Source organism: Glycine max, chromosome 19 (genome assembly GCF_000004515.6).
Source record: "Glycine max cultivar Williams 82 chromosome 19, Glycine_max_v4.0, whole genome shotgun sequence".
NCBI lineage: Eukaryota > Viridiplantae > Streptophyta > Magnoliopsida > Fabales > Fabaceae > Glycine > Glycine max.
The window spans coordinates 46,708,070-46,732,509 of NC_038255.2; the positions used below are offsets into that span (position 1 = coordinate 46,708,070).

At 30.5% G+C, this 24,440-nt stretch overlaps 4 protein-coding genes across 8 annotated transcripts; 1 reads left to right on the forward strand and 3 right to left on the reverse strand.

Moving 5' to 3' along the window:
• Positions 1-8,084: 8,084 nt before the first annotated feature.
• LOC100777958 (flavin-containing monooxygenase YUCCA10-like) lies at positions 8,085-12,293 on the reverse strand. 3 transcript variants are annotated; one of them, XR_005889833.1, is made up of 5 exons: positions 11,570-12,278; positions 11,074-11,307; positions 10,020-10,145; positions 9,583-9,853; positions 8,085-8,456 (listed from the first exon to the last, which is right to left on the reverse strand). XR_005889833.1 is itself a non-coding variant. In NM_001254572.2 (4 exon segments), coding segments are annotated over 4 exon segments (1,173 nt in total). In that variant the 5' UTR covers positions 12,185-12,273; the 3' UTR covers positions 9,476-9,655.
• Positions 12,294-13,008: 715 nt separating this feature from the next.
• On the reverse strand, positions 13,009-16,885 carry LOC100783309 (protein NETWORKED 3A). Of its 3 annotated transcripts, none has more exons than XM_003554449.5 (3): positions 16,699-16,885; positions 15,710-15,830; positions 13,009-13,948 (listed from the first exon to the last, which is right to left on the reverse strand). In XM_003554449.5, the coding sequence occupies exons 2-3, from the start codon at positions 15,804-15,806 to the stop codon at positions 13,143-13,145; spliced, it is 903 nt and encodes a 300-aa protein (XP_003554497.2). In that variant the 5' UTR covers positions 15,807-15,830; positions 16,699-16,885; the 3' UTR covers positions 13,009-13,142. The 3 variants fall into 3 exon arrangements, with proteins under 3 accessions (XP_003554497.2, XP_014627559.1, XP_040868628.1); XM_014772073.3 differs by having other exon boundaries at positions 16,562-16,700; XM_041012694.1 differs by lacking the exons at positions 15,710-15,830; positions 16,699-16,885 and adding an exon at positions 14,038-14,408.
• A 4,732-nt stretch (positions 16,886-21,617) lies between these two features.
• LOC100802909 (cysteine proteinase inhibitor 1) lies at positions 21,618-22,088 on the forward strand. Its single transcript, XM_041012695.1, has one exon. It carries the CDS (start codon positions 21,712-21,714, stop codon positions 22,054-22,056), a length of 345 nt encoding a protein of 114 aa, XP_040868629.1. The 5' UTR covers positions 21,618-21,711; the 3' UTR covers positions 22,057-22,088.
• Positions 22,089-22,880: 792 nt separating this feature from the next.
• On the reverse strand, positions 22,881-23,981 carry LOC100786484 (translation initiation factor IF-2). The gene is made up of 2 exons (XM_003554455.5): positions 23,662-23,981; positions 22,881-23,221 (listed from the first exon to the last, which is right to left on the reverse strand). The coding sequence occupies exons 1-2, from the start codon at positions 23,832-23,834 to the stop codon at positions 23,134-23,136; spliced, it is 261 nt and encodes an 86-aa protein (XP_003554503.1). The 5' UTR covers positions 23,835-23,981; the 3' UTR covers positions 22,881-23,133.
• Between the last annotated feature and the right edge of the window lie 459 nt (positions 23,982-24,440).

Consider the following 24,440-nt stretch of genomic DNA (forward strand, 5'->3'; position numbering starts at 1 on the left):
GAGAGAAAACACAAAGTTTTAACCTGGTTCGGCACAATATATGTATGTTCACGGTTATACTAAGAAAACTTTCTTACTATTTGGACTTTTTAAAGCTTAGAAAGTGTCTCTATATATAACACTAATGAGACACAAGTTTTTACAAACTAAGCGATGTGAGACAAAGAAACTAAGACCATAAAAACTCTAACAATTCTTCCATTTGGGGTCTAAGTTCCAAACTCTAGCAACTCCTTGTAAGCAATGAGTTCATCGACTCTTTACCTAATGTAGCGCCTTCATCTTTAATTATCCTTGAAGGCTAACTAAGGCAATGCAAAGCCTCAGTTTATCAACTGTAACAACTTTAGTCAACATATCAACATATCTATTGGATTCTCCTATCCTAAGATCTTCAACAAAGATAAGTCTCCATCATTTATCAACTCCCTCATAAAATGGTATCTTAATGAATATGCCATCTAGAATGGAAGATTGGATTCTTAGCAAGATTTATAACACTTTGACTGTCACTGAGCATTGAAGCATTATCTTGTTCTTTTCCTAATTCATTGAGAAAATTCTTTGACCAAATCATCTCCTTTTATGTTGAAGTTTAGACTTCCAACTCACAGCAATACCTCCCAAAGTAAAAATGTAGCATGTGATGTTTTTCTTGGTATCAAAATCTCCTCCTAAGTCTACATCTGAAAATTCTTATAAACACATCTCTAAAGTACCTTTCAAACATCTAAGTATCTACCTTACACTTTTCCATGTTCATTTGTTGGATTTGATAGAAACCAATTGAGAAATACATTTAAAAAAAATGTCTCAACCAAATAAAAATGATAAAATTTTAATGAAAGAGAGAATCATAAATCAATAGTGTTACAATGTTATTTTAATAACCTTTTAATTGTTAAATTAAAAAAAAATATATTTCAAAATTCTATAAAATATTAATATTATTTATTAAATGTATTAATTGAAATGACGTCACAAATTAAACAAAGATGAAAATATTTAATGAAAGAGAGAGCAAAAATTACAAATCTTACTTAAGTTTACAATATATTTTAAATAACCTTTTAATTGTTAAGTTAAATAAAAAATTCAATTCATTAGATATTAATCTTATTTATTTTTAATAGTATCAATTGATATGCTTAATATTTTTTTTAATTTGAAAAATCAAACTTTAGCCTCACTAGTCTGATCTAAGTACAAAGTGGTAGCGTTCAATGAAAAAAAAAAGAAAAAGACAAACATCAAGGAAATTTAAGTGAAAATGCCCAAGTGTAGTTGTTATGTTGGTTGAGATGCACAAAATCCGACGCACATTCACCCTAAAAGCAAGAAATATGGTGTTTCTTGAAAACTTGCGAAGGTTGACGTTGACGTATGTTGTGACCGATAATCCAAATACGAATTTTAATTAAAAATGAAAAAAAATCATCAATCTTATAAATTTAGCAAACAAACTTGTCTCGTAATTTTTTTTTATTCATACCTGTCTCGTAAAATAAGTTAGTCGAGTAGCGTTATAATTTATTTAGCAATATTTCTTATAGTTAATAAAACATTGAAAGTTGCTGTCAAGAAATAAAAACCTTGAAAGAAAAATATTTTTCAAAAAGTACATTAAATATTTGAAAATTAATATTAGTAGTTTTGTTTTTTTTTAATTGATTCATTTGAAACGCTTGAGTATTTTTTAAATTCTAGAAGTCAAACTCATAGGTTTTAAGAAGAAAAAAAACTTTTTTGTGTCTTGAAATTAAAAAAATGCATCACAATTATAAAAAATATAATATCATTTATTGTCCAAAAATAGTCTTTGATGGTCAAAAGCAAAAAGAAATACTAGTAATTAAGGATATCTGAAAGAAGATGGCCCATTAAACTAATAAAGATGAAAAAAATGAAAATAGTAGAGAAAAAAATCCATAATTTTTTCAAGTTAAAAAAATACACTTGTAAATAAGTCAACTAATGTTTAATATTATTCTAATAAAATATTTTCACGATCATATTTATATAAAATATTTACTGGTTTAACTAATAACATTATTTTTTAATCACATTTTTATATTTATAAGACTCAATTCATATATCTTGATTAATCAAGTAGACGTAAATCAATTACTCTTTTCTTCTTCAATTAAGATGATGGATTTTATTTAGACGAAAAAGCAGTAGATACATTTTGTAAGATGATTTGGTCCATAACATGGGACATCATGAATAGAATAAAAAAGATAAAGAAACTAAACAGTGTGCCACTCTTTTGCCATCACGTTTTGTGAATGACACTCCAGGATTAATTAAAATAAAAAATAGGTAAAATAACAATAACTTGTAAATTAAAGATCATTTTATTTGATATATAAATTATTTTTTCATTAAATTTATATTTTAACTAAAATTTTATAATTAAAATATGTATTAATAAATAAAATAATTTTTTATAGTTAAAATATGAAATTACTCTCGAAATAATTTCGTGTAATTATAATATGTTAATTATTAAAAAATTGTATAAATAAAATATTTTTTAAAATTTATTTAATATATAAGTTATATTCATTCTAAGTATATAAATCAATATAATTACATAAAATAATGTAAAATATTTATATAAATTATTTTATGTAATTTATACAAATTACATCTTTTTTTTATTTAAATTATACAAATGAACAAAACTTCAATATTTTTTATAATTTACATATTAATAGTTTTTGATCATTTACATATTTATAAAAATTTAAATAATTTGAGTAAATTTCATAAAATAATTTAATTTACGTAATTTAGTTAATTTTTATAATTATAATAATATCAGAAAAAAATGAATAACTCGTGTAGTAATCATGTATAGGAAAAGTTGTCTACAGTATTAACTCTAGGAATTGTGTAGTCCAGTGGTTCATTATCTTGTTTTTGTGTAAGAGGTATTGGGTTTGATTTCCACTAGGATTAAAATTGTCAATTTTTTAAAATGGAGGACTAAAAATTTTGATTTTAGAATATTAATACTATCTATTTTTTAATTGTTTTAGCTGAAATTCTCAAGTTTTTTTTACGAAAATAAAAATTCAAAATCTTAAGTTAAAAAAAAGGCCTTAACCACACTAGAGTAATTTAAGTACATTTACTACTTAATTTATTTTAGAAGAATAATTACTTATTTTATTAGTTCTTTTAGAAAACTTTCGAAAAACGAGCAATTGCTTTTTAAGTAAGAAATTCCAATGAAACACCCGTATAAAGTTTACAAATTTAAGTTTATAAAAACAACTCAAGTCTTATTCTATAAATATATTCACACAATTTTTTATGTGTAAATGTATTTTTGAAGGTAACTAAATATGTCATTAAAATGGGTTTATCCTCCAAAGTCTAAACTGAATTTGGTACTCCACCGACAAACCAAACATTTTTTTAATCAATCACATATAACATTTGTTTGCATAATTTTAATTGGTAATCAAACCCACACAGAGAGGTTATACTTAATACCAAAAGTATATTAAAAAGAGAATACCGAAAAGTGTATTACTAACAAGTTTTTTTTTACAAACTGAGAATAAGTACTTTGAGTTTGATTGGCTCCATCCAATATTTAATAAAATGCTGATACGGTATTTAGCAAGCCTCAAGAAAATGAAAGAGTGCATCAAGGTTTCTAGTACTATGTCGAAACTGGAAACTGGAAACTGAGCGATCGACCAAACAGGATTGGGTTGTTTAGGTTAGAAAATTAATGTTTTAGGCGTTGACAAAGAGGACAAGTCCGAAATCTTAGGTGAATTTAATCGCCGCCATGTATTTACATAAACTCCAGATGGCATTCCAACTCATAAAGGCGGTTTGATTTACTATTAAAATCAAATCTATATATTATACACGTGTGTTAATATAAGATTCATAATTAAAATTAATTTAAGTATACATTTCGTACTATCTTAAAAAAATAAAATAAATAACATGAATCAATTGATAAGGAGTTATTTCAGCTAAATTAATTTACTCTTGTTTAAATGCTAGATATATAATTACATTAAATACTTAAAAATAAAGTTTTATCATCAATAATAATCCTAATCAACTAGAGTAAGCTCAACTCAAATATAAGATATTTATGATTAAAAATAAAATAAAAAACAGTTCTTCAACGCTTTCCCCCATGCCAAATTGGTTTGGTACAATTATGTTAAAGAACAAGTCCTACCTGGATGAAGTGTTCCCAAAACTTATTATGTTTTCCCCTCCTTTTTCCATCTTTTTCTTTCAAATTCTTTCTTCTTTTTTTTCTCTCGTTCTTCTACCTAGTTCACCGCAAAAATATAGGGTGCTTAGTGGTTACGTTCCATTTTCCTTTTGTGGGAACGAAAAGAAATATGCATGCGCGAAAACGAAAAACAACATCGAATGGAAAGCTATTTGCTTTTGCCGCTCGACCGTTTCTGACTTTGATTTGCTTCTCAGGTCTGGCAAACACGGTGCAACCCTGATTAGTGATTAATGTTTATGTTGTATCAAACGCACTTTTTATCCACGCCACTAACGTTAATGTGGCCATCATCATTATCATTTCTATCCTCTATTTCATGTTTTTCTTTTTCTGAACATAATATTAGTTTAAAGTTGTCTTCCGTCGAAAATATTAACAAATTTTAGTTGGAAATCATAAGTGTAATCAATATTTTTCTCTAAACACAATTTATTTCATATCCATCACCACTTGATTAAATGATATAAACTGTTATTACTTGTATCAATCCTTATTGATATGCTTTATTATTGTCAATATTAGATGTAACATAACAGCTATCAAAAACTTAGATTCAATTCCGCCACGCACTTCACTTCCCGTGACAAAATAAAATGTAGTAGTATATATAGGAGGCTGTTAGACGGTATCATTAATCTGGACTAGGTGAGAAGATTGGATCCCAATTTCACAGCAACATAAAAATGGTCCAAAATTAGAAGAGAGACTGGACCAAGCCCAGTCTGGTTGCAAGACACAGGCCCAGAAAGTATCTAAACCAAACTAGAAAAAGAAAACGATAGGAGTAGAACAATGGAGCAGATGGTGGATAAATTATTATTTTGAGGAGTAAACTGATAAAATAAAATAGTTGTTCGGTCAGACTGACCCAATGTAAATTGATTTTGTGCAGTAAAGAAGGAAAAATACATTACTCCTTTTCTCCTAAAATAATAATCATCTTAAGTTATTTTATACAAATAAAAAAATAATAAATAGATCAAAAAATTAATTTTATATTATCATTAATTCATTTATAAATTTTGTTGTCTACTATTAATACTATAAGTTATATAAATAAAGAAACGATAAATTTTTGTTGTTATATGACAATTATAAATTTATAATGAAACAAAGATAATAACATAAAGGGTTAATCCCTCAGCGACCTTTGTCTTTATTTATTTTATCAACAAAAAAGTAATTTCATTGATAGGGATACTAGCCGTACCCAACATACATACATGAAATAGACAAGTGTCTTGCGCTGATTAGCTATTTATAATATTGACAACTATAAATATAAGATAACCATGTAAGCTTGGCAAAAAGAAGGCACTTCAACCAAAAAGGTACCCAACAGACATTCAGTGATCCTTTATTGTTAGCTTAGGTTTTGATAATATAGTTATATTAAACTAAATTATAATTTATTTCAATTAATACATCTCTCTCTCATATTTCAGTTAGTAAAATTATAAAAAAACATTCAATTAACAAATAATTCATGGTTTTAATTATTTTTAACAGGATTAAAAATAAAATAGTAAAATAATATACTATAATAATATTATATTTCTTACGCTGATCTCAATTAGTCCACTATCTATTTGATCTGTTTTCTCTCTTTTGAACCTGACTTTTACTTACAATGAGTGAGGATAGAAAAGTTCTTTCTTGTTCTCCATATGTTTATGTGACTTATTTTTATGTCAGCTCAGTTTTAAATTATAAATTTTGTAAGTAATAAAAAACATAATATTTTTATTAATAAATTAAAAGTAATTTTTATCAATATGAAAATTAATTTATCTTTATCTTAATGTTATTCATGTAAGTTTACATTTACTAAAATGTATAAAAGTAATAAAAAAGTTTCTCAACATTAAAAAAATTGAATTTTTCTATCTAATATTATTCACATGACTTTTATTTGAATTCTATTTCAAATTACAATAAGCAAACAATTAATAACTAGAAAAGTTTCCTTATTCTTTGAATGCTTTAAATTAAAAAAATCAAGTATGAAAGATGATTTATTTTAAATTTTCTTTAAAACAAAAAAAAAATGCAAAATTACAGATACTAGTGATTTATGAAGGAAGGAGAAAAGGTACCAAACCATGCAGGTATTTGGCAATTTTAATTGAGATTTGAACTTGTGAAAGCTATGTTACACCAACCAAAGGTTATCTTTAAAAGCGTACCTTTAATTCTCCAGACTTGATTTTTTTATAGGTTGCAACGTCAATAACTGGATATACTTTCCATACTTGACCTTCATATAAAAGGGACCCTCATTGGGCCTTGCAAGCCCATATTTGGTCACATCCCCGTAAACCATTGTGCTAAGTATCAAACTTACCATCTCCCTTGATAGAAAATGAACCTGTTCATTGCATTATTGCATTAATATGCACTGTATTAGAACGCGTAACAAGCAAACCACAACTCGTTTAAGTCAACAACAGATCTAACCAAATCCATTATCACAATTATAAATATGCCTAGTTTTATTTTTCCATATTAATTCATAACCAATACGAGAGAACAAAAAAGTCAAACTAAGAAGTTGTCGAAAACACTTTATACTAAACTCATGAAAATATGACTTTATGACTTTTTAATTGTTTTTTTACTCATTTTTAGCTCTTTTTTTTTAAAAAAAAAAATTGATCCCACCTTTTTAATGGTACAATTTAATTAATTTATTTATTTAACATTCTATATTTAATACTAATAATAATATGATAAATGTGTTGACATGATAATACATTAGAGTACCATGTCAACCTCTCCATCAAATATTACAAGATGCTAACAAAAATCAAAATTGCACAATTAAATCATGAGTTGAATTTTTTATAAGCAAAATTAGTTGTTTAATGGTAATGTATTATCATGTAAAAACTTTTTTGTTTCAGTGTAGAAACTTTTATATTATTAACCAATCGAAATCACATCAACATAATTTTTATAATAATTGTAAAATTCAATAAATATATTATATATAATAATTTCTAAGAAAAATATTTGCAACACACTCTCTTTAAGATTAACTTAAATTTATTGAAATCACAACTTTTTTTTTATCTTATTTATTATATAATAATAATTATCTCTTTTATAATTTTCAATAAATTCTTACTCATCATACATTGTGTTATAGGAAAAGTGTGTTAAGAGAAGTGTTTTAGTAATACTTTTTTAATTTGTAATTGAATCATAGGGTAAAATTATTTTATATTATTGATGTTTTTTTTTAAATGGTAAGATCAAATATTTTTAAAACACAAATTGAAGAACGAACTTGGAGAAATTAAGAAAACAAGGAAACAAAAACTGCAATTAGACTTAATTAATCTATTATCTTATAATAGACGCTAGCTGACGACTCATGCAAAACAAACCTTGCTTGAGCTTAACTAATTCTATAGTTAAAGACGTAGAACATTAATTAAGAATATGCGATGAATGAATGGATTATCGGTCTTCTCACGAAAATGGAGGTCTTAGATTGTTAGTAATGTTGGGTCATACATATTTATAATTTATAATTGAATGAGTTGAGATTATTATATAATTAATAAAAAAAATAAATTAAAATGATCTAATTAATATAAAAATATGATTGATGACATGTACATTATAAAATATAATTATATAGATACTAATCATATTATAATTTGACGAGGGATCAAATTATAATGATTAAATGTGTTGTTGAGTTACCAATAACAATATAAGTGATTATGGTTTCATTTATACAAAGTAAGCTACTTTCTCTCTACATGAATAGGACATGTGTGATTAGGATTGATGATTGTTTATCAGAATCAAAACTGATTGATTGAATTCTTATATTTGAAATTAAATTCCAACATTTGACACCATGGTTGACAAGGGTGGAAGGCGATTTCCATGCCACTCAGCCCTTCCAGCTCCGGCACAAAAGGGTCATTCGTTCGTTTCCCCAGTGGCCACCACCAGAAACCTCCCACGGTACTCCTCCGCCAGCTCCACCGTTCTTCCGAAGTTGGCAGTACTGTTTCCTGAGGTGGAGGTGGAGGCGGTGTAGGAATATTTCTTCCACAGGTAAGCATGCTGTGGCGGAGAGGCCTAATGGGCCTGCTCCCACGATTATCACTCTCTGCTTAATTCCCTCCTGCTGCATTCTTCTTTCTCCTTCAATGCTTTTCTGGATCCATGTTTTGTTGTTAGGAAAGGGAAGATGAAGAGAAGAGGATGTTTTTGGTATTGGTTAATCAACTAAAAAAAATATTTATTGTTTAAATTATAGAAAAGTATAAAAAAATAATATAAAATTTTATCTTCTAATAATAATTTTTACTTTAAATTTTTTAATCAATATCTTCACAACAATAATTATCATTTTTCTTATTATATACTATCTATCATGGTAATGAAATAATAAGGGAAGGTGGTGTATACTTCTAGCTCACGGGTACCAAGAAAAATAAAATATATCTAAAACAAAAATTCATTCATAATTGATATTTTTATGAATAAAAAATATATAATTATATAAGTTTAAATCTTATATATTCACAACACAAAATAATCATCGAATTAAATTATTTTAAAAGATGACAAATTTATCATGGTAAATTATAATTGAGTAGTTATGTCAGTGTATAATTGTTTTTTTCTTTGAATATATTACATGTAAAAATAATATATAAGAAAAAATAATTAGAAATTTCATTTAAATATAATTAGTAGTATCAAAATTTTTAATATTATCTCCTACTTATAAATTATTATGTATGATAAAATTATTAATTTTTATAATATTTATTTAAAACTTAATTATAATAATTTCTAATTTGTTTACAACGCAAACATCTGTACACTAATTTCATCCTATATACTCCTTTCCTTTGCTTATAATTATTATCCTTGTTTTATAAAAATAATTGTTATCCTAAAATAAGAATATGAGTTCATAAAGGTATATGTTACTATTGAAACAGCCTTTTTTGTGTGTTGATACTTTTCAAAACTTCTCAAACAATGTGTGTTAATTTGTGTGTGCGCCCGGGAGGTACGTAATAGGATATCATGAATACTATAGTACTCATATTCTCATTCATTCTTATTAAATTTTACAAGTAAATCTTCAGCCTCAAATTCTTTCAAATTGAATGAGTATTTGCAGTATCGATATGAGTAAATCTTCAGCCTCAAAGTGTAAGTTTCTACAATAGTAAAAAATTTATTATTGAAACAAAATTATATATGAATTTCTTACCATAATAATATCACATTACGAGAATCACAACAAGTAATTTAAAACAACATACCTAATTCATATCCCCAAAAGAAGAAAGTGTCATGTACATACTGTTTCTGCAACCAATAATAGATAATAGATCATTACATGACACAAATTCCTTCTCTTTCTTCTTGAGGAATTAACGAGGCAATATCATTTGCTACTAATTGGGCATCCATGTTAGCTCCAAAGAAACCCCTTCTTGACAGCCCAACACAATACAAACCATTTCGACCTTTCCAATGATTTGGGAAACTGTTTTTTGGAAAGCCATCCTCATTTAGAAGATCATCACCCCCCTGTACAGAACAAATTAATATTATCATGTCTTTCTAAACTTTCTTGCATGATAGTTGTCCACAAGTATGAACATAGGTTAATTTAGATGGAATATAATGGTGTATTCATTAAAGGGTACGTACGTAGCCAATATTGTCACATATAGCATATCAATATGATACATACCTTAAGCCACTTTTGAGTTGATCTCTTGAAGCCTGTACAGAAAACAATTGAGTCGAATGTGTACGATTTGCCATCCTGGAACAAAACTTCATTACCTCTTATACTCTTTATTTCAGCTGGCAACACCTACATAACATATAATAGAATTAATCAACCTCAGCTCATACGTCTCTTCAGTTGAAATTTTATTTTTCTTAACCTCTTTAATTTTAAACCAATCAGTTGAAATTTTATTTTTTTTAACCTTTTTAATTTTAAACCAAACGGGCCAGATAGACACAGCAAAGGGTGTCGCTAGATGCACCCAACACTTAAGGTAAAATGATGAAAATATCCTTGATTCGTAAGTCATTTAAGTTGATCCATAAAAGTTTTATGGATCAACTTAATATGTAAACTTTTTATGGATCAACTTGATCCGTAGAAACCTTACAAATCAACTTGATCCGTAAGCTTTTTACGGATCAAGTTGATCAGCAAAACTTTTATGGATCAAGTTGATCCTTATTATTCCGTAAAAGGCTTACGAATCAAGTTGATCTGTATCAACCTTACGGATCAACTTAATCCGTACGATTTATGGACCACCCTCACACACACCCATCACAAATACAAAAAAATATAAAGATAATTTTAGTATTTTAAAAAAATATTGGATACACCAGCAATGCTGAATGCACCTAGCAACACCACCAGAGCAAAAGAGGAAGTAACATTTATGAAGCCCGTTGCTCCATTTTGACCGTATTTCATTCTATTGTATTGTGTACCATAAAATGGGATGACAATTCTATTCTATTTTATCATATATAATGATATAAATAAATAATACATTTGCATAAACAAAGTATAATTTATTTATTTATTATTATTTTATTCAGAATTATATATCTCAAAAGTGAAACTATATAAAAGCTTTTACACTAAAAACATATGTATTTATTTTTTTGACTTAAATGTCGTTTTGGTCCTTTCCTTCGTTCTTTTACATGTGTTTTCGTTTAGGCTAAATCAATTGTTCACACCATCAAACTCCAGAAATTAGGTGGTATACCTGTATCTCTCGAGATTTAATTTTCTTGACAGTTCCTACATCGATGATTGGGAACTTGGCATACTTCATCTTCATGGTGAAAGGCCCCTCACTCGGATACGGTATCCCATACTCACTCAGATCTCCATACACAACCTTGCTAACCATCACCAACACCTTCTCCACCGTACTCAGCGACAAGTAATTCAGCATAAGCGACGCATAATACATCATATCCCTCGAAAGAAAATGAACCTACATGCACACATAACCATCATAATAATCTTATCAAGCTTAAAAATCTAACAACGAATACGCCAACAAATTAATTAAAGTATAAGAACCTTGGTTGTGTTTGGGTGAGGAAAAATGAGAGAAACCAAAAAGAAATTATATGGATATCATGTTAAATCATACTTTAATTAAAAAAAAATTGTTTATTTTCTTTAAACCAAACACAACAACATTAGAGATTAAAACATATTTTAATCTAGAAAAAGAAATTGAAAGTACCCACCGGGCTGCGAACAATGATGGAAGGTTTGGCACCAAAATTGGACAAGTCTAGCGCAATCTCCATGCCGGAATTGCCAGATCCGACAACCAGAACATGTTTATTCTTAAACTCGTTCCCGTTTTTGTAGGCAGTTGAGTGAATCACTTTTCCATTGAAACTCTCCAAGCCTTGAATCTGAGGCAGACGAGGCTCGGCGGTTTCGCCACTGGCCACGACCAGGTACTTTCCAGCGTATTCCTCAAGCTCACCAGATCTTCTATTCTGAGCCTTCACTCTCCAAATCCCTTTCCATCCATCATACTCCACCAACTCCACTGCACGCTGGTACAGAGGCTTGATCTCAAAGTGGTTAACGTAGTTTCCCAAGTAGTCTATGAACTGCTTCCGAGGCACGTAGTGAGGGTAAGACTTGGGAAACGGTAAGTGCGGTAACTCGCAAACTTGCTTCCTCAAATGAAGGTGGAGACGATCGTAGGTGTATTTCTGCCACAGCGAAGCGAAACAGTCTTCTCTCTCGAGCATTATGTAAGGTATTGATTGCTTCGTTAAGCAACCGGCGGTGGCGATACCAGAAGTTCCGGCACCGATTATTATCACCTTCGTCGCTTCCTGCATCGTGTCTTTCTCCGTTCTATGAAAGAGATATTTCAGATAAAATTAGTTTGTGATTCAAGTCGTGTCGTAAAACCAATGTAGTTTCCTACACGTTATTCCCTACTTGTTTTGTTTGTTCTTATCTTCTTAATTATCTTAACTTTATCATATTTATTTTTTATTTTATTTTTTTAATATTATATATAGGGTAAAATATATTTGAGGTTACTATAAAACTTAAAAAGTATAATTTCTTTCTCATAATTTTTTTATATTAATTTGATTCTTGTAAGTAAAATATAATTTTTTGGTATAGAAATTACATTGTTAATGTATAGAAATTAAATTTTTGAGATGTAAAAAAATTTAAAATATGTATTAAGATGAATAATATGGAGAAAAAATATTGATAAAAGTTAATATAAAAAAGTATTCTTAAAATAATTTTATTTTAATGTAATTAATCATTAGAGAGGATCAAGTTGTGTTTGATTTAAGAGAAAAAGAATGAAACAAAAGAAAAAGTGAAAAGAAACTTTAAGGAAGAAAGAGAACTAGAAAAGAAAATGATTTTAAAGTTGTTTAGTAGGATGGAGAATAAAAAATTATTTCCGTTTCCCCTAGGACCACAAATCACTTTGATGGCTCTGCTTGGTACAAATGGACACACTTCCATTAGTAAATAGTTAATTAAGAGGCATGTAAAAGACAGATGGGAATTGGAATGGACAACGTATATTATAAGGAATACAAATGCAAATTTGTAACAATTGGTTGTAATACAACTCGCTAAAGAAAGGACATTCAAAAGAATATAATGAATATGACAAGTACTCACACTAGGATTCAAAACCAAGGAACATATAATATATAAAATAAAAGATTTTAAGCCTAGGCTTTTTGGGTCATAAGTTCCTAACATAAATATAGACATCTTTATAAATATTGTTGTGTATAATTACTCAATCTGCTAACTTTGTTAACCACATCTAGAGAGCTCAACACCGGGCTGATTCTTTGGAGTGCCACTGAACAACTTCACCGAAAATGCTTCCACAAGTTTGTTGATCTCAAATGGGTTCTTCCATTTCTTGGTGGATTCCTTAGCAATGTAGTTTCTCATCTTTGCATTCTCCTGCTTCAGCACATCTATTGCTAAACTCAGCTGTCTTATCACCTCAATCTTCTCTTCATCCTTCTGCTTGAGTCGTTCCTTTTGTGCCTCATTCTCATCTCTAAGCCTTTCTATTTCTTCCCTCAACATCATTACTTCATCACAAATGGTATCCTTCTGCTTGATTTGATCCCTTTGAGCCTTGTTCTCTTCATTGAGTCTCTTAATTTCATCCCTCAGCTTCATCACTTCAACATCACCCGCAACCACAAACAAAACTTGCTCCTTTTTTGTGCTTTTATGCAGAAACTTGGTCCCCTCTTCTTCCTCCTCCTCCTGCTCAGGATCATCAACTTCAGATTCCTCAGACTCGTACACATCACAATGCTCAGAATAGGTATCATATCCGTTATCTGAAAAAGTCATCAACTTCTCCAACTGATACTTTGCTGAAGCGAAAGGTGACCCCCCAGTAATGAGGTGTCCAATTCCAGTAGTATCAGGCTTGACTTGATCATAGCGCTCAGCTAGGGAGCGGTGTGCCCTGTAGAAATCCTCAACCATGCTCACAAGTTCTGGTCGCTTCTTGTAATACATCTCTGCACGTTTAGCAAAGGAATCTGCATCTTCTTCAATTAACTTTAACATTGCCCTTGTCTTCTCATTTAGCTCTGAAACAAACATACAACAGACAATCAAACATAAATTTATTGCCGTTTAGGATCAACTTGTTTTAAAGAACTAATAACTTTGGTTTTACATCTTCCAAAGATAGCTTCTAAATAAGGAAATGTGCCAATAGCAATACCCTTTTGAATTATGAGCAGTTTGTTTGGCTAAACACCCTTGATATTGGCCCCCCTTTTTTTTGCCAGTGAGTTAGTGACGGGCTCTTAATTGAAAGGGGGGAATTTGAAAAAGAGCTATGCTATTTTTAAAATTTTTTTTTCCAAGAAATAACATTTTTTTCACTAATAAATATTTTCAATTCAGAGTTTCAAAAATTCATTCGCGATTCATTTAGAATGAAATGGATCCTAGGAAATGCAGAGCCACGAGTCTGCAATCCGAATCAATAATTTGGGGAAAGAAAGAAAATCGTAAGAAGAGCTTGTGAAACGATAAAAGAGAGAACAAAAACCTAAAATGAAAAGAGAGAGAGAGCCTCAGATTAGCATTTTGGCACATTATTCATCGCAACAACAACCCGTGTGACAATACACGGTGCGCAGAAACGTTGTCGCAGCTCATGCCAATAATTCATTCATCACCAGCTACTCCTCAAAATTCGATTCACTCTTCTTTTATTTAAAACAAAGCAAAATCCCCTCCATCCTTTCTAGATTTCATAATCCAATTCATTTGCAACAAAATACAACGTTTGCCATGAAAAATGCAAAACAAAAGAGAAATTTCTGAATTCTCAGTCTCGCAACTCGCAAAGATTGCGAATTGCAATTAACAGCGAAGCCAATTAGGGTTTCATGACATTGAATTGAAGTTCTGTCTGTGAGGCAGGGCGACTTTTTATATAGAAAGGCCAACATTGGGCTTCTTCTCTTTCTCCGGCCCACATTTTAGACCGAATTGATTTTGAGCCCATTGAAAAAATTGAACGGGATGTCCAATGTTATTAGTTATATATGTAATATGTAAATTAAAGAGAAAAGCTTTTATTGATTTTTTTTTCTTTTACTGGATTAAAAATTATCATTAATACACTTTCACTGTAATTTTCAATCCATATGTCATTTTCAACAATAGCATTCTAGAGTTAATGCCCTTTAAAACAATGACAAAATGATACGCTAATGTCATGAGGAAATTAGTTAAGAAATTAAAATGAACTATTAAAGAATGTATTTCCCTATAACTTCCAAGATGTACGCAATATGGTTTCTAATAAAAATTTCTATAATTGATTCTTTAACTTGTGTCTAGAGGAAGTTCTGGTTAAAAACTCGTTTTTATTCATTTTTACCATCAGAAATGACTGACATGATTTTTAATGGTAAGAACCGATTTTTACATAAACAAGATATTCTTGTGATTAAAAAAATATTTTGTGAAATAATATGTGAGATTCAAGCTTTAAGTCCTTACCATCATGTTTTAAAATCTATACGGTATGACAGGACCCACTAAAATGTACAATATTGGAGATGCTCTTATTGGAGTGGTTTAGCAAATCCGAAAAAAGAATGTGCTCAAAAAGGTCCCATGGGTTGCTCCAACGGCTAAATCCAAAGGGCAAAAGGTACAGAAGATAAAGAATTTGGAAAGTAAAACTCAGACAAATCAGAAGGGTGCTCCCATAACCTTTTTATGTTTTTGTGCTAGTGTTCCTCGTTTTTCTATTACTACGGTAACGTTTCATTTGGCAATAGTAGAAGAAAAAAAAATGTAGCAAATTGACAGGGAAATGCATATACCAGAGAGAGTGGATTGAAGCCATGGGGATCGATTAGTGGTGGTGTGGCTTTCAAGCCACCACCACTGTGACGGTTGATTGTTCGTCATTCCAGCCATCTTCTCTTGGTTGTCCTCAAGAGCCTGTGTATGGAAAAAAGAAACACACACAAAAACAACAATAAAGAACCATGACTCCCTAACATAAATTGCACAAGCATAACTATCAACTAGTAGCAGCAAAGAATCGACCACATACTTAAGAGACCGACCCTGCTGCCCCTTCGTTATTTTCAACACAGCACACAAACACTCAAGTTACCGTGATACCGCAAGGTCATTCCCGTCATTTCAACAATGCTACAACTACTACTAAGCTAGCCAATTACAGTATATGTATTATGTGTACTTCCCCTTACTTATAACTTTTATAAACTACTATATTTTATTCATATCAGTTATCAAATAACTTGGGATCTTCAACATACTCTGTCTCACTGAGGATTATATACCTCTATTCTCTTTTGTAAGATTGGATGTCTATAACGGCTCTATATCACGTGACCCAATAGGTGCAACAATAACTAATAAGATAGGTTCTGATAAGTGATAACGATTAGAATTTGGAATTAGCTTCAACTTAACCTCCAAATCTAACTCATAAAAATTGCCTCTCACTTATATAAAGTATTTTAGTTGTATTATAGATCTCCAACAGGAAGTATTCAACTTTCAAAACCCCAAAACTAAAATGAAAGCCAGAAAGAAAGGGGAGGGGGAAACATCAACAGAGATAGGAACGAAAAGGACAAAAGAGTTCAAAATAGAGAGAAACAAAAATGAGGTACAATAACTTAAGAACTAGGAGTAAGTACATATTCAAGATTTCAGTGTTTTGAGGTTATCCTAGTAGATTAACATGCTGCAAACCTTCACCAAAGGGACAAAAGACTCCAACTTTACAACACCCATGGCACAACTGAATCTAGAAACGAAGAAGGAAGAGAGGTACCTGATTTAGGTAGTTGTTTTGAGGTGTTCACTTATCTTCCCTACTGAACAGCCTCAGAATCACACACTGACGCTGAATCTGAGTCTTTTTCCTTGGCTCTGTCTTGTGTTTGTGCTGTTCTGCAACTGTGGTGGAGTAGCGTCCACTCAAGGGTCGCTGAGAGGGAGTGCTGTAACATAAATACCCTGTTTTGTTCTGTTCTGTTCTTTAAGATTTTTGAATTTTTTTTGTCTCATTCTCAACTCTTCACCTATCATATTCTTCCACGTGTATTGTTATTTGGGCCCAATCTTCCGCCTTGGCCCATTAATACGGAGTAGAGCTCAAAGCCGAAATTTCCACTACTTGTTGTTTAAACTAGTAGATTAAGACCCTTTCTTTCTTTAATGATAAGATAAGATGGTTTGATCAATATGATCAGTCCAATCAATTCCAAATAATAAGAGCATCATTTGTGTATAATAAATTAATAGTACTAATAAGTAATCATAAGGTGTATTTAGGATATTAATTAAAGAATTTAAAAAATATTTATTGTGTGGATGATAAAAAAAATTATGAACAATCAAATTTTGTCCATCTTAATAAAATTTAACTTTTTTTTAATTATTTATCTAATGTTTTAAGGACATTGATTAGTATTTATAATAATTAAATGATATTTGAAAATACATGAAATTGAGTAGATCTGGGTGTTGGATCATGGACTAGACTTAGAAACGTGATGGAGCGTGCACTACAATTACAAAAGAAAAGTTTCTGGTGCAACGGTCACAGACAAACTTCTAGTACGCACGCTGCTATTTTAATTCTGGCTAAATGATTTATGGGATTTTTTTTTCAATTTACTCTTTTATTTTTAAAAATTTTAATTTAATTTTTTTAACAGTTTATTTTTTTTAAGAATTATTTCGTCATTTATCTTTTTTTTCAGTTTCATTTTTTATTTTTTTCAATTTAATTATTTTATCTATTTACAATTAACGTTGTTAATCATTTAAAAATATTTTTTTCTTCTGTTTTTTCTCCTTTTTTCGCTTCATTTAGAAAAGTCATTCTTAAATAATTAAGGATGTTAATCTTAAATGGATCAAAAGATTTAAAATTAAACAAAAAAAGATAAATAATTAAAATAAATCTTAAATTTTTAAAAAAATAAAGAATAAAAAGAATATTGACTTTTAATTTCCATTTCGGAATTGCATTCAGGATTTTGGAAAAACTTGTACTCGCCCAAATTATGCGTGATTGAAGGAATCAGTTGGTCAATTATATTCCACAAAGAATGTCAACGTTCCTTTGGAGTGTATGTGTGTGTGATAAATAAAAAAGAAACTTATATTTTTAGCTAGAAATAAAAAATATTAATATCAGAATCACTTGCTGTAAACAAATATCACAATTACTTAAATTCGTGTTTATAGTTAGAGTGATAAGTATTAAACATCTTAAATACAATTACATTGAAAGTTAAAAAATCTTAATCATAAAAAAATAATTATTTTTTTCTATCAGAAAGTCTCAAACACAAATATATTCAGAATATTTTTCTTTATGAAAATATATTTACTTTTTTAATATGTAAAAAGATTAATATACGTACATATATAACAACTAATAAATATATAAAAAATTTCATTCTTTCATTTCTTTTCTTTTTGAGGATGAAAATTTACTTTCTTTGGTGATCAACTTGACACTATTCTCTCTCCCAACACTTGCTTAAGCAGCAAACCTTAAAAAAGTCTATTTTTTAATTAAATTTTAAAAAGAAAAAATCTAACGGATAACTTACAACTAACAATAATATTTTATTTATTTATTATATATTTATAAAAATTTAATATGTAAATATTTATAATATTTTATTTTAGTATATAAAACGACAAATTTAATTAACCTATTTTTAACATGGGTAATATTATATAAAATTTAAATAATTTTAGTTTTACTTTTTTTCAATAATAATTATAGTTATAAGTGCTATTAATAATATTCTAGAAATGATACATATTTTAAAAAATAATATTTTAATATAATATAATACTTTAATTATAGTATAATATTTTTATATTAATGTTAATAATATATTTTTAGGAGGGAAGAGATAGGGTCCAAAATAGATATAAATAATTTTCTTAACTTTTTAAATAAATAAAAAAATTACACTTAAATTATTTATAATACTTACATCTATATTTAATATTTGTGATCTTATTGATAAAAATAATACTAAATAATATATCATTCTATAACATAATTTATCATTTAGTAATTAAAATTAGTAAAAAATATTTTATTAAAAAATGTATAAAAATATTGAGATCCTAAAAAAATTGAAGACCTAAGACTCTTATAGCCAGAGTCGTTCAACTGTTTTGTTGAACCAAGAAAGGAACAAAAGTCCCAAAAAAATAGTGTTTTATGCTAGATTAGATTAGTTATTTTTTTCCTACAAAACAATTAATAGATGTAATAATCCGGTTATATTAGAGAAAATTAGTTGAAAAACTATTTATGTCTATCAAAACTAGTTATTGAAATAACTTAAAAAATATAAAATTATAAAAATATAATAAAATCATGATTTATTTAAAAAAATAATAAAAAAATAATAAATATATTAAAAATAAAAGAAAGGAAAATAATCAAAATAAATAATTTTTTCATTTAATAAAAAAAATTAAAATTTACTGAAATGTCTTGATCAAAATAATGTGTTTTTTTTTTTAAACAAAGCCAATTTAATATATAATATGTAAAAGGCACAAACGATGCCCAGACATATACAAGAGTGTGTGGGGATCAATACACATGTATACCATATACCCCTCATGGTTAACACATATTAACATGAAAAAGATGTAAGTATATGATAACCACTCTACCTATTCTATATAAGGCAACAAAAAGATAGTATATTGAACTGTGAAGCACCAGTAGCAGCTCTAGCAAGGTCTCCCGAGACTGCATCAAATATAACAATAATAAATGCAAAGACAAGCCACTGCAAAACAGATTCCAATAACCGCGGCCTCGTAAATGGTGTTCCTTGCATGTTGAGGAGCATACCAACCATAACTGAATGACGAGGTTACCATCACAAGAAAATGCCAGCACACATGACAGGCTCAAACATCAAAGGAAATGTTCAAGGATCAGCAAGATTCAACATTCGTGTATTGCTTCCCGAATACAAGCTTTGGTGTTCAAGTGCCACTGCATGAATGAACCCATCAAGTTTTTCAGCCAGAACCAAGAGAAGAATTTGATATCTTGGATGGCTTTTCTGCAGATCAAATATGCCTTCTTTGAATACACAATTATTTCTAATCTTCCACATATTCCATGCAGTAGAAGCCCACAAAATCTTCCTAATCATGCCCCCTCTTGTAGATGATAGAGATCCGTTATGTTGCTTGAAATGCACATCAGCTATATCCGGCAAGACAGTAGATTCTCCCAGCCACTCAAAGCAAAACCACCAGACCTGGTACGTGGTCAAAGGATTCACCGGTCCAAAGACAAAGGGGCCACAGAGATGATGGCAGAGACACCTTTCTCGATCCTCATCAAGTTTAAGCCAGATGGTAAGCTATTGTCTAAGGCTCTTCAAATAAAACATTGTACTTTTGGAGCGACTTTCAAACACAATATCTCACAAAACATTTCATCGTTCACACCCAGTGGCGGAGCCAGAAAAATTATAAAGCCTGGGCAAAAATTTAAAGATAGCAAATTCACCGTTACTGTTGTTAGTCTAATATGTAGCATTGTTACTGAGTTCATCACCTCTAATGCTGCTACTGCCACCCTTCTTGTCCCACTTCTTTATCACATAGCAGGAACTATGCATGTGCACCCTCTTATTCTTATAATCCCTGGAGGAATAGCAACCGAGTTTGCTTTCTGGCTTCCAACTTCAACACCATCAAATGTAGTTGGCTTTGCCACTGGACACATAGAAATTAAAGACATGTTCAAAGTTGGCGTACCACTCAAAGTTGTTGGGATTGTTGTGCTGTCTCTTCTCATGCCATCACTGGGTGAATTGCCTACAAATTACAATCTCTGTTCTAGTAAACAAATGCTTTGAGAAAATCATTTGGTTGAAAGGAATTCTATCGTTTTAAGTTTTGCTGTTGCAGGAACTATTGTTTTTGGAACAAACAATGATACTCACAATAAGGGACATCATTGACGAAGGAAAACTCTTGGTTGCTAGGAAATTGATTTTTTCTCCAATTAATTTTTGTATTTTAGCACGAATGCGCTGATTTCTGTCCTAAATCTATTTATGCATTATCTTAATTCTTAATTAATATTTATTTAAAAGAAGATTATGGCCCTCTTAAAAAAAAGAATTGTAGTGATCCCAGCCCTTTATTTAAATTTCGTGTGTTTCGTGTCGTGTTTTTTACTTAATAATTTTTAGGTGGGTTTGGTAGTTATCCTATACATGTACGAGTTATAAAGAGTAAACTTAGAAGTAGAAAATAGGTGTATTTGGTAAAACTATGCAGGTATAAATATTTTTTTTAATAATTGAATTTATGATTTTCTCATTGTGCTGTATATTTATGAAATAATAGCTTATATAGGTAATTGAAGATGTGACTAAAAATTTACTAAATAAATTTTAGTATATTGGATTTTGAATTGATTATAAACTTATGTTTTAAAGTTAATTGTTATTAAATTTGTAACAAATTCACCCACTCACCTTAATATTTGTAGGATTTAATTAGAGATTGACGTGCAGCTATGTTTTTTATATTATAAATTGTTACCAGCTTTGATTCCTTAACACACTATTTAACGTTTTAAAAAAGCGGGGACAGGAACGCGTGTTTCAGCCGCAATATCTAGGAAGCAGAAGGGCAAACATGCGCTAGCCCAAACGAGAATACTCAGGACAAGCCCGTTAACCGCGTTTTTCCAATGCTATAAATAGCAGCAACAACCAGCCCCATCCCTTGCGACACAAATTTAGGATCCAGCGTTTGATTCAAAATGAGACACCACTGTCTCCTTCTCCTCTCCCTCGTCTTGGTCTCCTACGCTGCCCGGCGGTCGGAATCTGCGCTGGGCGGCTGGAGCCCCATCAAGGACGTGAACGACAGCCACGTGGCGGAGATCGCGAACTACGCGGTGAGCGAGTACGACAAGCGTTCTGGGGCAAAGCTGACGCTGGTCAAGGTATCAAAGGGCGAGACTCAGGTCGTGGCCGGCACCAACTACCGCCTGGTCCTCAAGGTCAAGAATGGATCCACCACGGCCAGTTACCAAGCCACCGTGCTGGAGAAGCCTTGGCTCCATTTCAGGAATCTCACTTCCTTCAAACCCCTTCGTTCTTAGATCCATACTTTCTCTCTCTCTCTCTTTCTCTGTTATCAACTACACATTCTCATGTGTGTCTTGTCCTGCTTTTCTCAATAAAATTGGGGACCCCGAAGAAGTGGTGTTTTCTGATATGAATTTGGGCCAGAGCCTGGGCAATTGCCCAGGGTAGCCGGGCCTTGAAACCGCCTATGTTCACACCCCTCCCTGTACGTTGCTTTTAGTTTTCTCTGTAGCTCTTCTTTTAGGACCTCCTCCCATACAAATCACGTTCTCCTCCATCTCAAATCCCATTTCCATTCTCCGTTCTCCCATCTTCCCATGTTGTGAATAGTTGCTTGTTGTTGAAGGGATAGGACAAATAGTCTAGGGTAAATCGAAGGCAAGATTATGATCATCTAGCCAATTATCATTCCCCCCATATTTCACTTTTATTGTGAGACAAACCACGATGAAGGCTCTTGACCACCACAAATAGCACATAAATCGCACTATTGTTCTGCCATTACGTTTGTATTTCAAGTGATCGATAGTTACTAAAAAAGAAATCTATTAACAAGTGAAATTAGTGGCAAAAGAAAGAAGAGTTCATTTTTCATGTATTTTTTTAATAGAAATTTCTTGTATTATTAGTGTAATGTGATTTAAGATAACTTTTAAGATAATGATTATAAAAGTTAATAGATTTATCTATAATATAAACATTCTTCATATTCATTCAATGTTCAAATTAAGAGGACCAAAAAAGAGAGAGAAAAGAAGACCAAATTTTAGAGATAAAGTAGCTTCAAAATTGAATAAGAAAAAGTAGCTTCAAAATCTTTCTCAACAATCAAAGCAAAGAACTCAAAATCATGATCGTCGACATTACTAAAATTCTTTAAATAGTAATGAACAATAACATAGTCTCACATTACATAGCTAAACAACGACTTTCGACTCAGCCAAAGCATAAAAACTGGAATTGAATACAAATAACCTAACCCTCTAAATGAACAATGGACATATATGGCTTGACAATCATGGGCAGCACGTAAATCTTCAACTCTTCTAATCCAAATTAATAACACTGTAACAGTGAAAATGTGCCTGTTGTTAGAAAGGAGGTGGCATGCCTGGGCCTGGGCCGCGTCGACCACCAAAACAATCTCGGAACAACCAACAACAGCACAAGCAGTAGAAGCTGCATTTCCCAGTTACCATGAAATAAAATTTAGAAATCAGCTCCAACATGTGAAATCATTATTGATTAATAAATATGCACGGCCAAAGTTTCATCATGTTATGCACCGAATTTTTTTTAGGTTTAATTACTCTTTTGCTTTTCTGTAGTTACTACAAGAATTTTCCTATTTCATTTTAATTTCTATAGTTACAACTTTTTAACTCTTTTAGTTCCCACATCAAGTTTAGACGGACGCCATTTGATACTGCAGGCATGAACAACATTCATCTCAAATGTATTAGACGATATTTGACGGCAAGAAAGGATAAAAAAATTACAATTATATAATAGCCCAAATAAAATGTGTTAAACTATTAGAACTAAGAAGATAAATTCTCTCAATTATAAGGATGAGAAAGGTAATTAAACCTTTTTTTCAAAAATAAAATGTTACTCACCATGAAGATACAACGTTGCATAGGCCATCTGCACATCCACCGAAAAACCCACCAGAACCAAAGAAACCAGGTCCTCCCGGGCCTGGACCCCAGCCTGGCCCACCAGGCCCAGGACCCCAACCAGGTCCACCAGGTCCACCAGGCCCAGGACCCCCTGGTCCACCAGGTCCCATGTTAATTGGCTACCTCTGCAACACCGAACACCACACTCACCGAGAAACGAATAAACGACTACTGAAGTTTGATTCGAAAAAATAGAAAGCTTGGGTTTCAAACATATTCCACCTGCTCCTTCTATATGATGTGTGCTTTTATGAACACAATGCTACAAAGGTGGCTCCTATTTAGATGATGTAACTTTCAACATGTACAACTTCCCTTCTTGGCTAAGTGATAGATAGAACTGCACGTTTTACAAATAAGCCAAAACTGTAAGTCAATTCCATGCTTAGCTACCTTTCAAACCTACGAATCAAACCAAGATTAAATTAAGAACATATATATGTTGCTAGGGAGAACAGTTGCTCGATAAATATCCCTTTCAATTTCAAATAAGTTACGTATGTCATTATGATTTGCGTAATGTATAGCATACATTTATAACTTATTCGAGTAGAAGTGAATTAAGAATCATGTTTAACAGTAAGTTTTAGTGTTTTGTTAATTTTTAGATATTTCAAAATCCATGTTTTGGATGAAGATAAATAATTTTAAGAAAAGAGTATATAGAATTATAGATGGATAGATAGACACTATAGATCTTAGTTACAAACTAGTTT

What these genes read in the sequence shown, in the direction of transcription:
- LOC100783309 (XM_003554449.5), bottom strand. Translation starts at nt 15,806, where the DNA reads ATGGCTGGAATGACGAACAATCAACCGTCACAGTGGTGGTGGCTTGAA. An exon ending in GCTTCAATCCACTCTCTCTG is followed by an intron (nt 13,949 to 15,709) that starts GTATATGCATTT and finishes TGTTTGTTTCAG; the next exon opens with AGCTAAATGAGAAGACAAGG.
- LOC100802909 (XM_041012695.1), top strand. Translation starts at nt 21,712, where the DNA reads ATGAGACACCACTGTCTCCTTCTCCTCTCCCTCGTCTTGGTCTCCTAC.
- LOC100786484 (XM_003554455.5), bottom strand. Translation starts at nt 23,834, where the DNA reads ATGGGACCTGGTGGACCAGGGGGTCCTGGGCCTGGTGGACCTGGTGGA. An exon ending in TGCAACGTTGTATCTTCATG is followed by an intron (nt 23,222 to 23,661) that starts GTGAGTAACATT and finishes TGGGAAATGCAG; the next exon opens with CTTCTACTGCTTGTGCTGTT.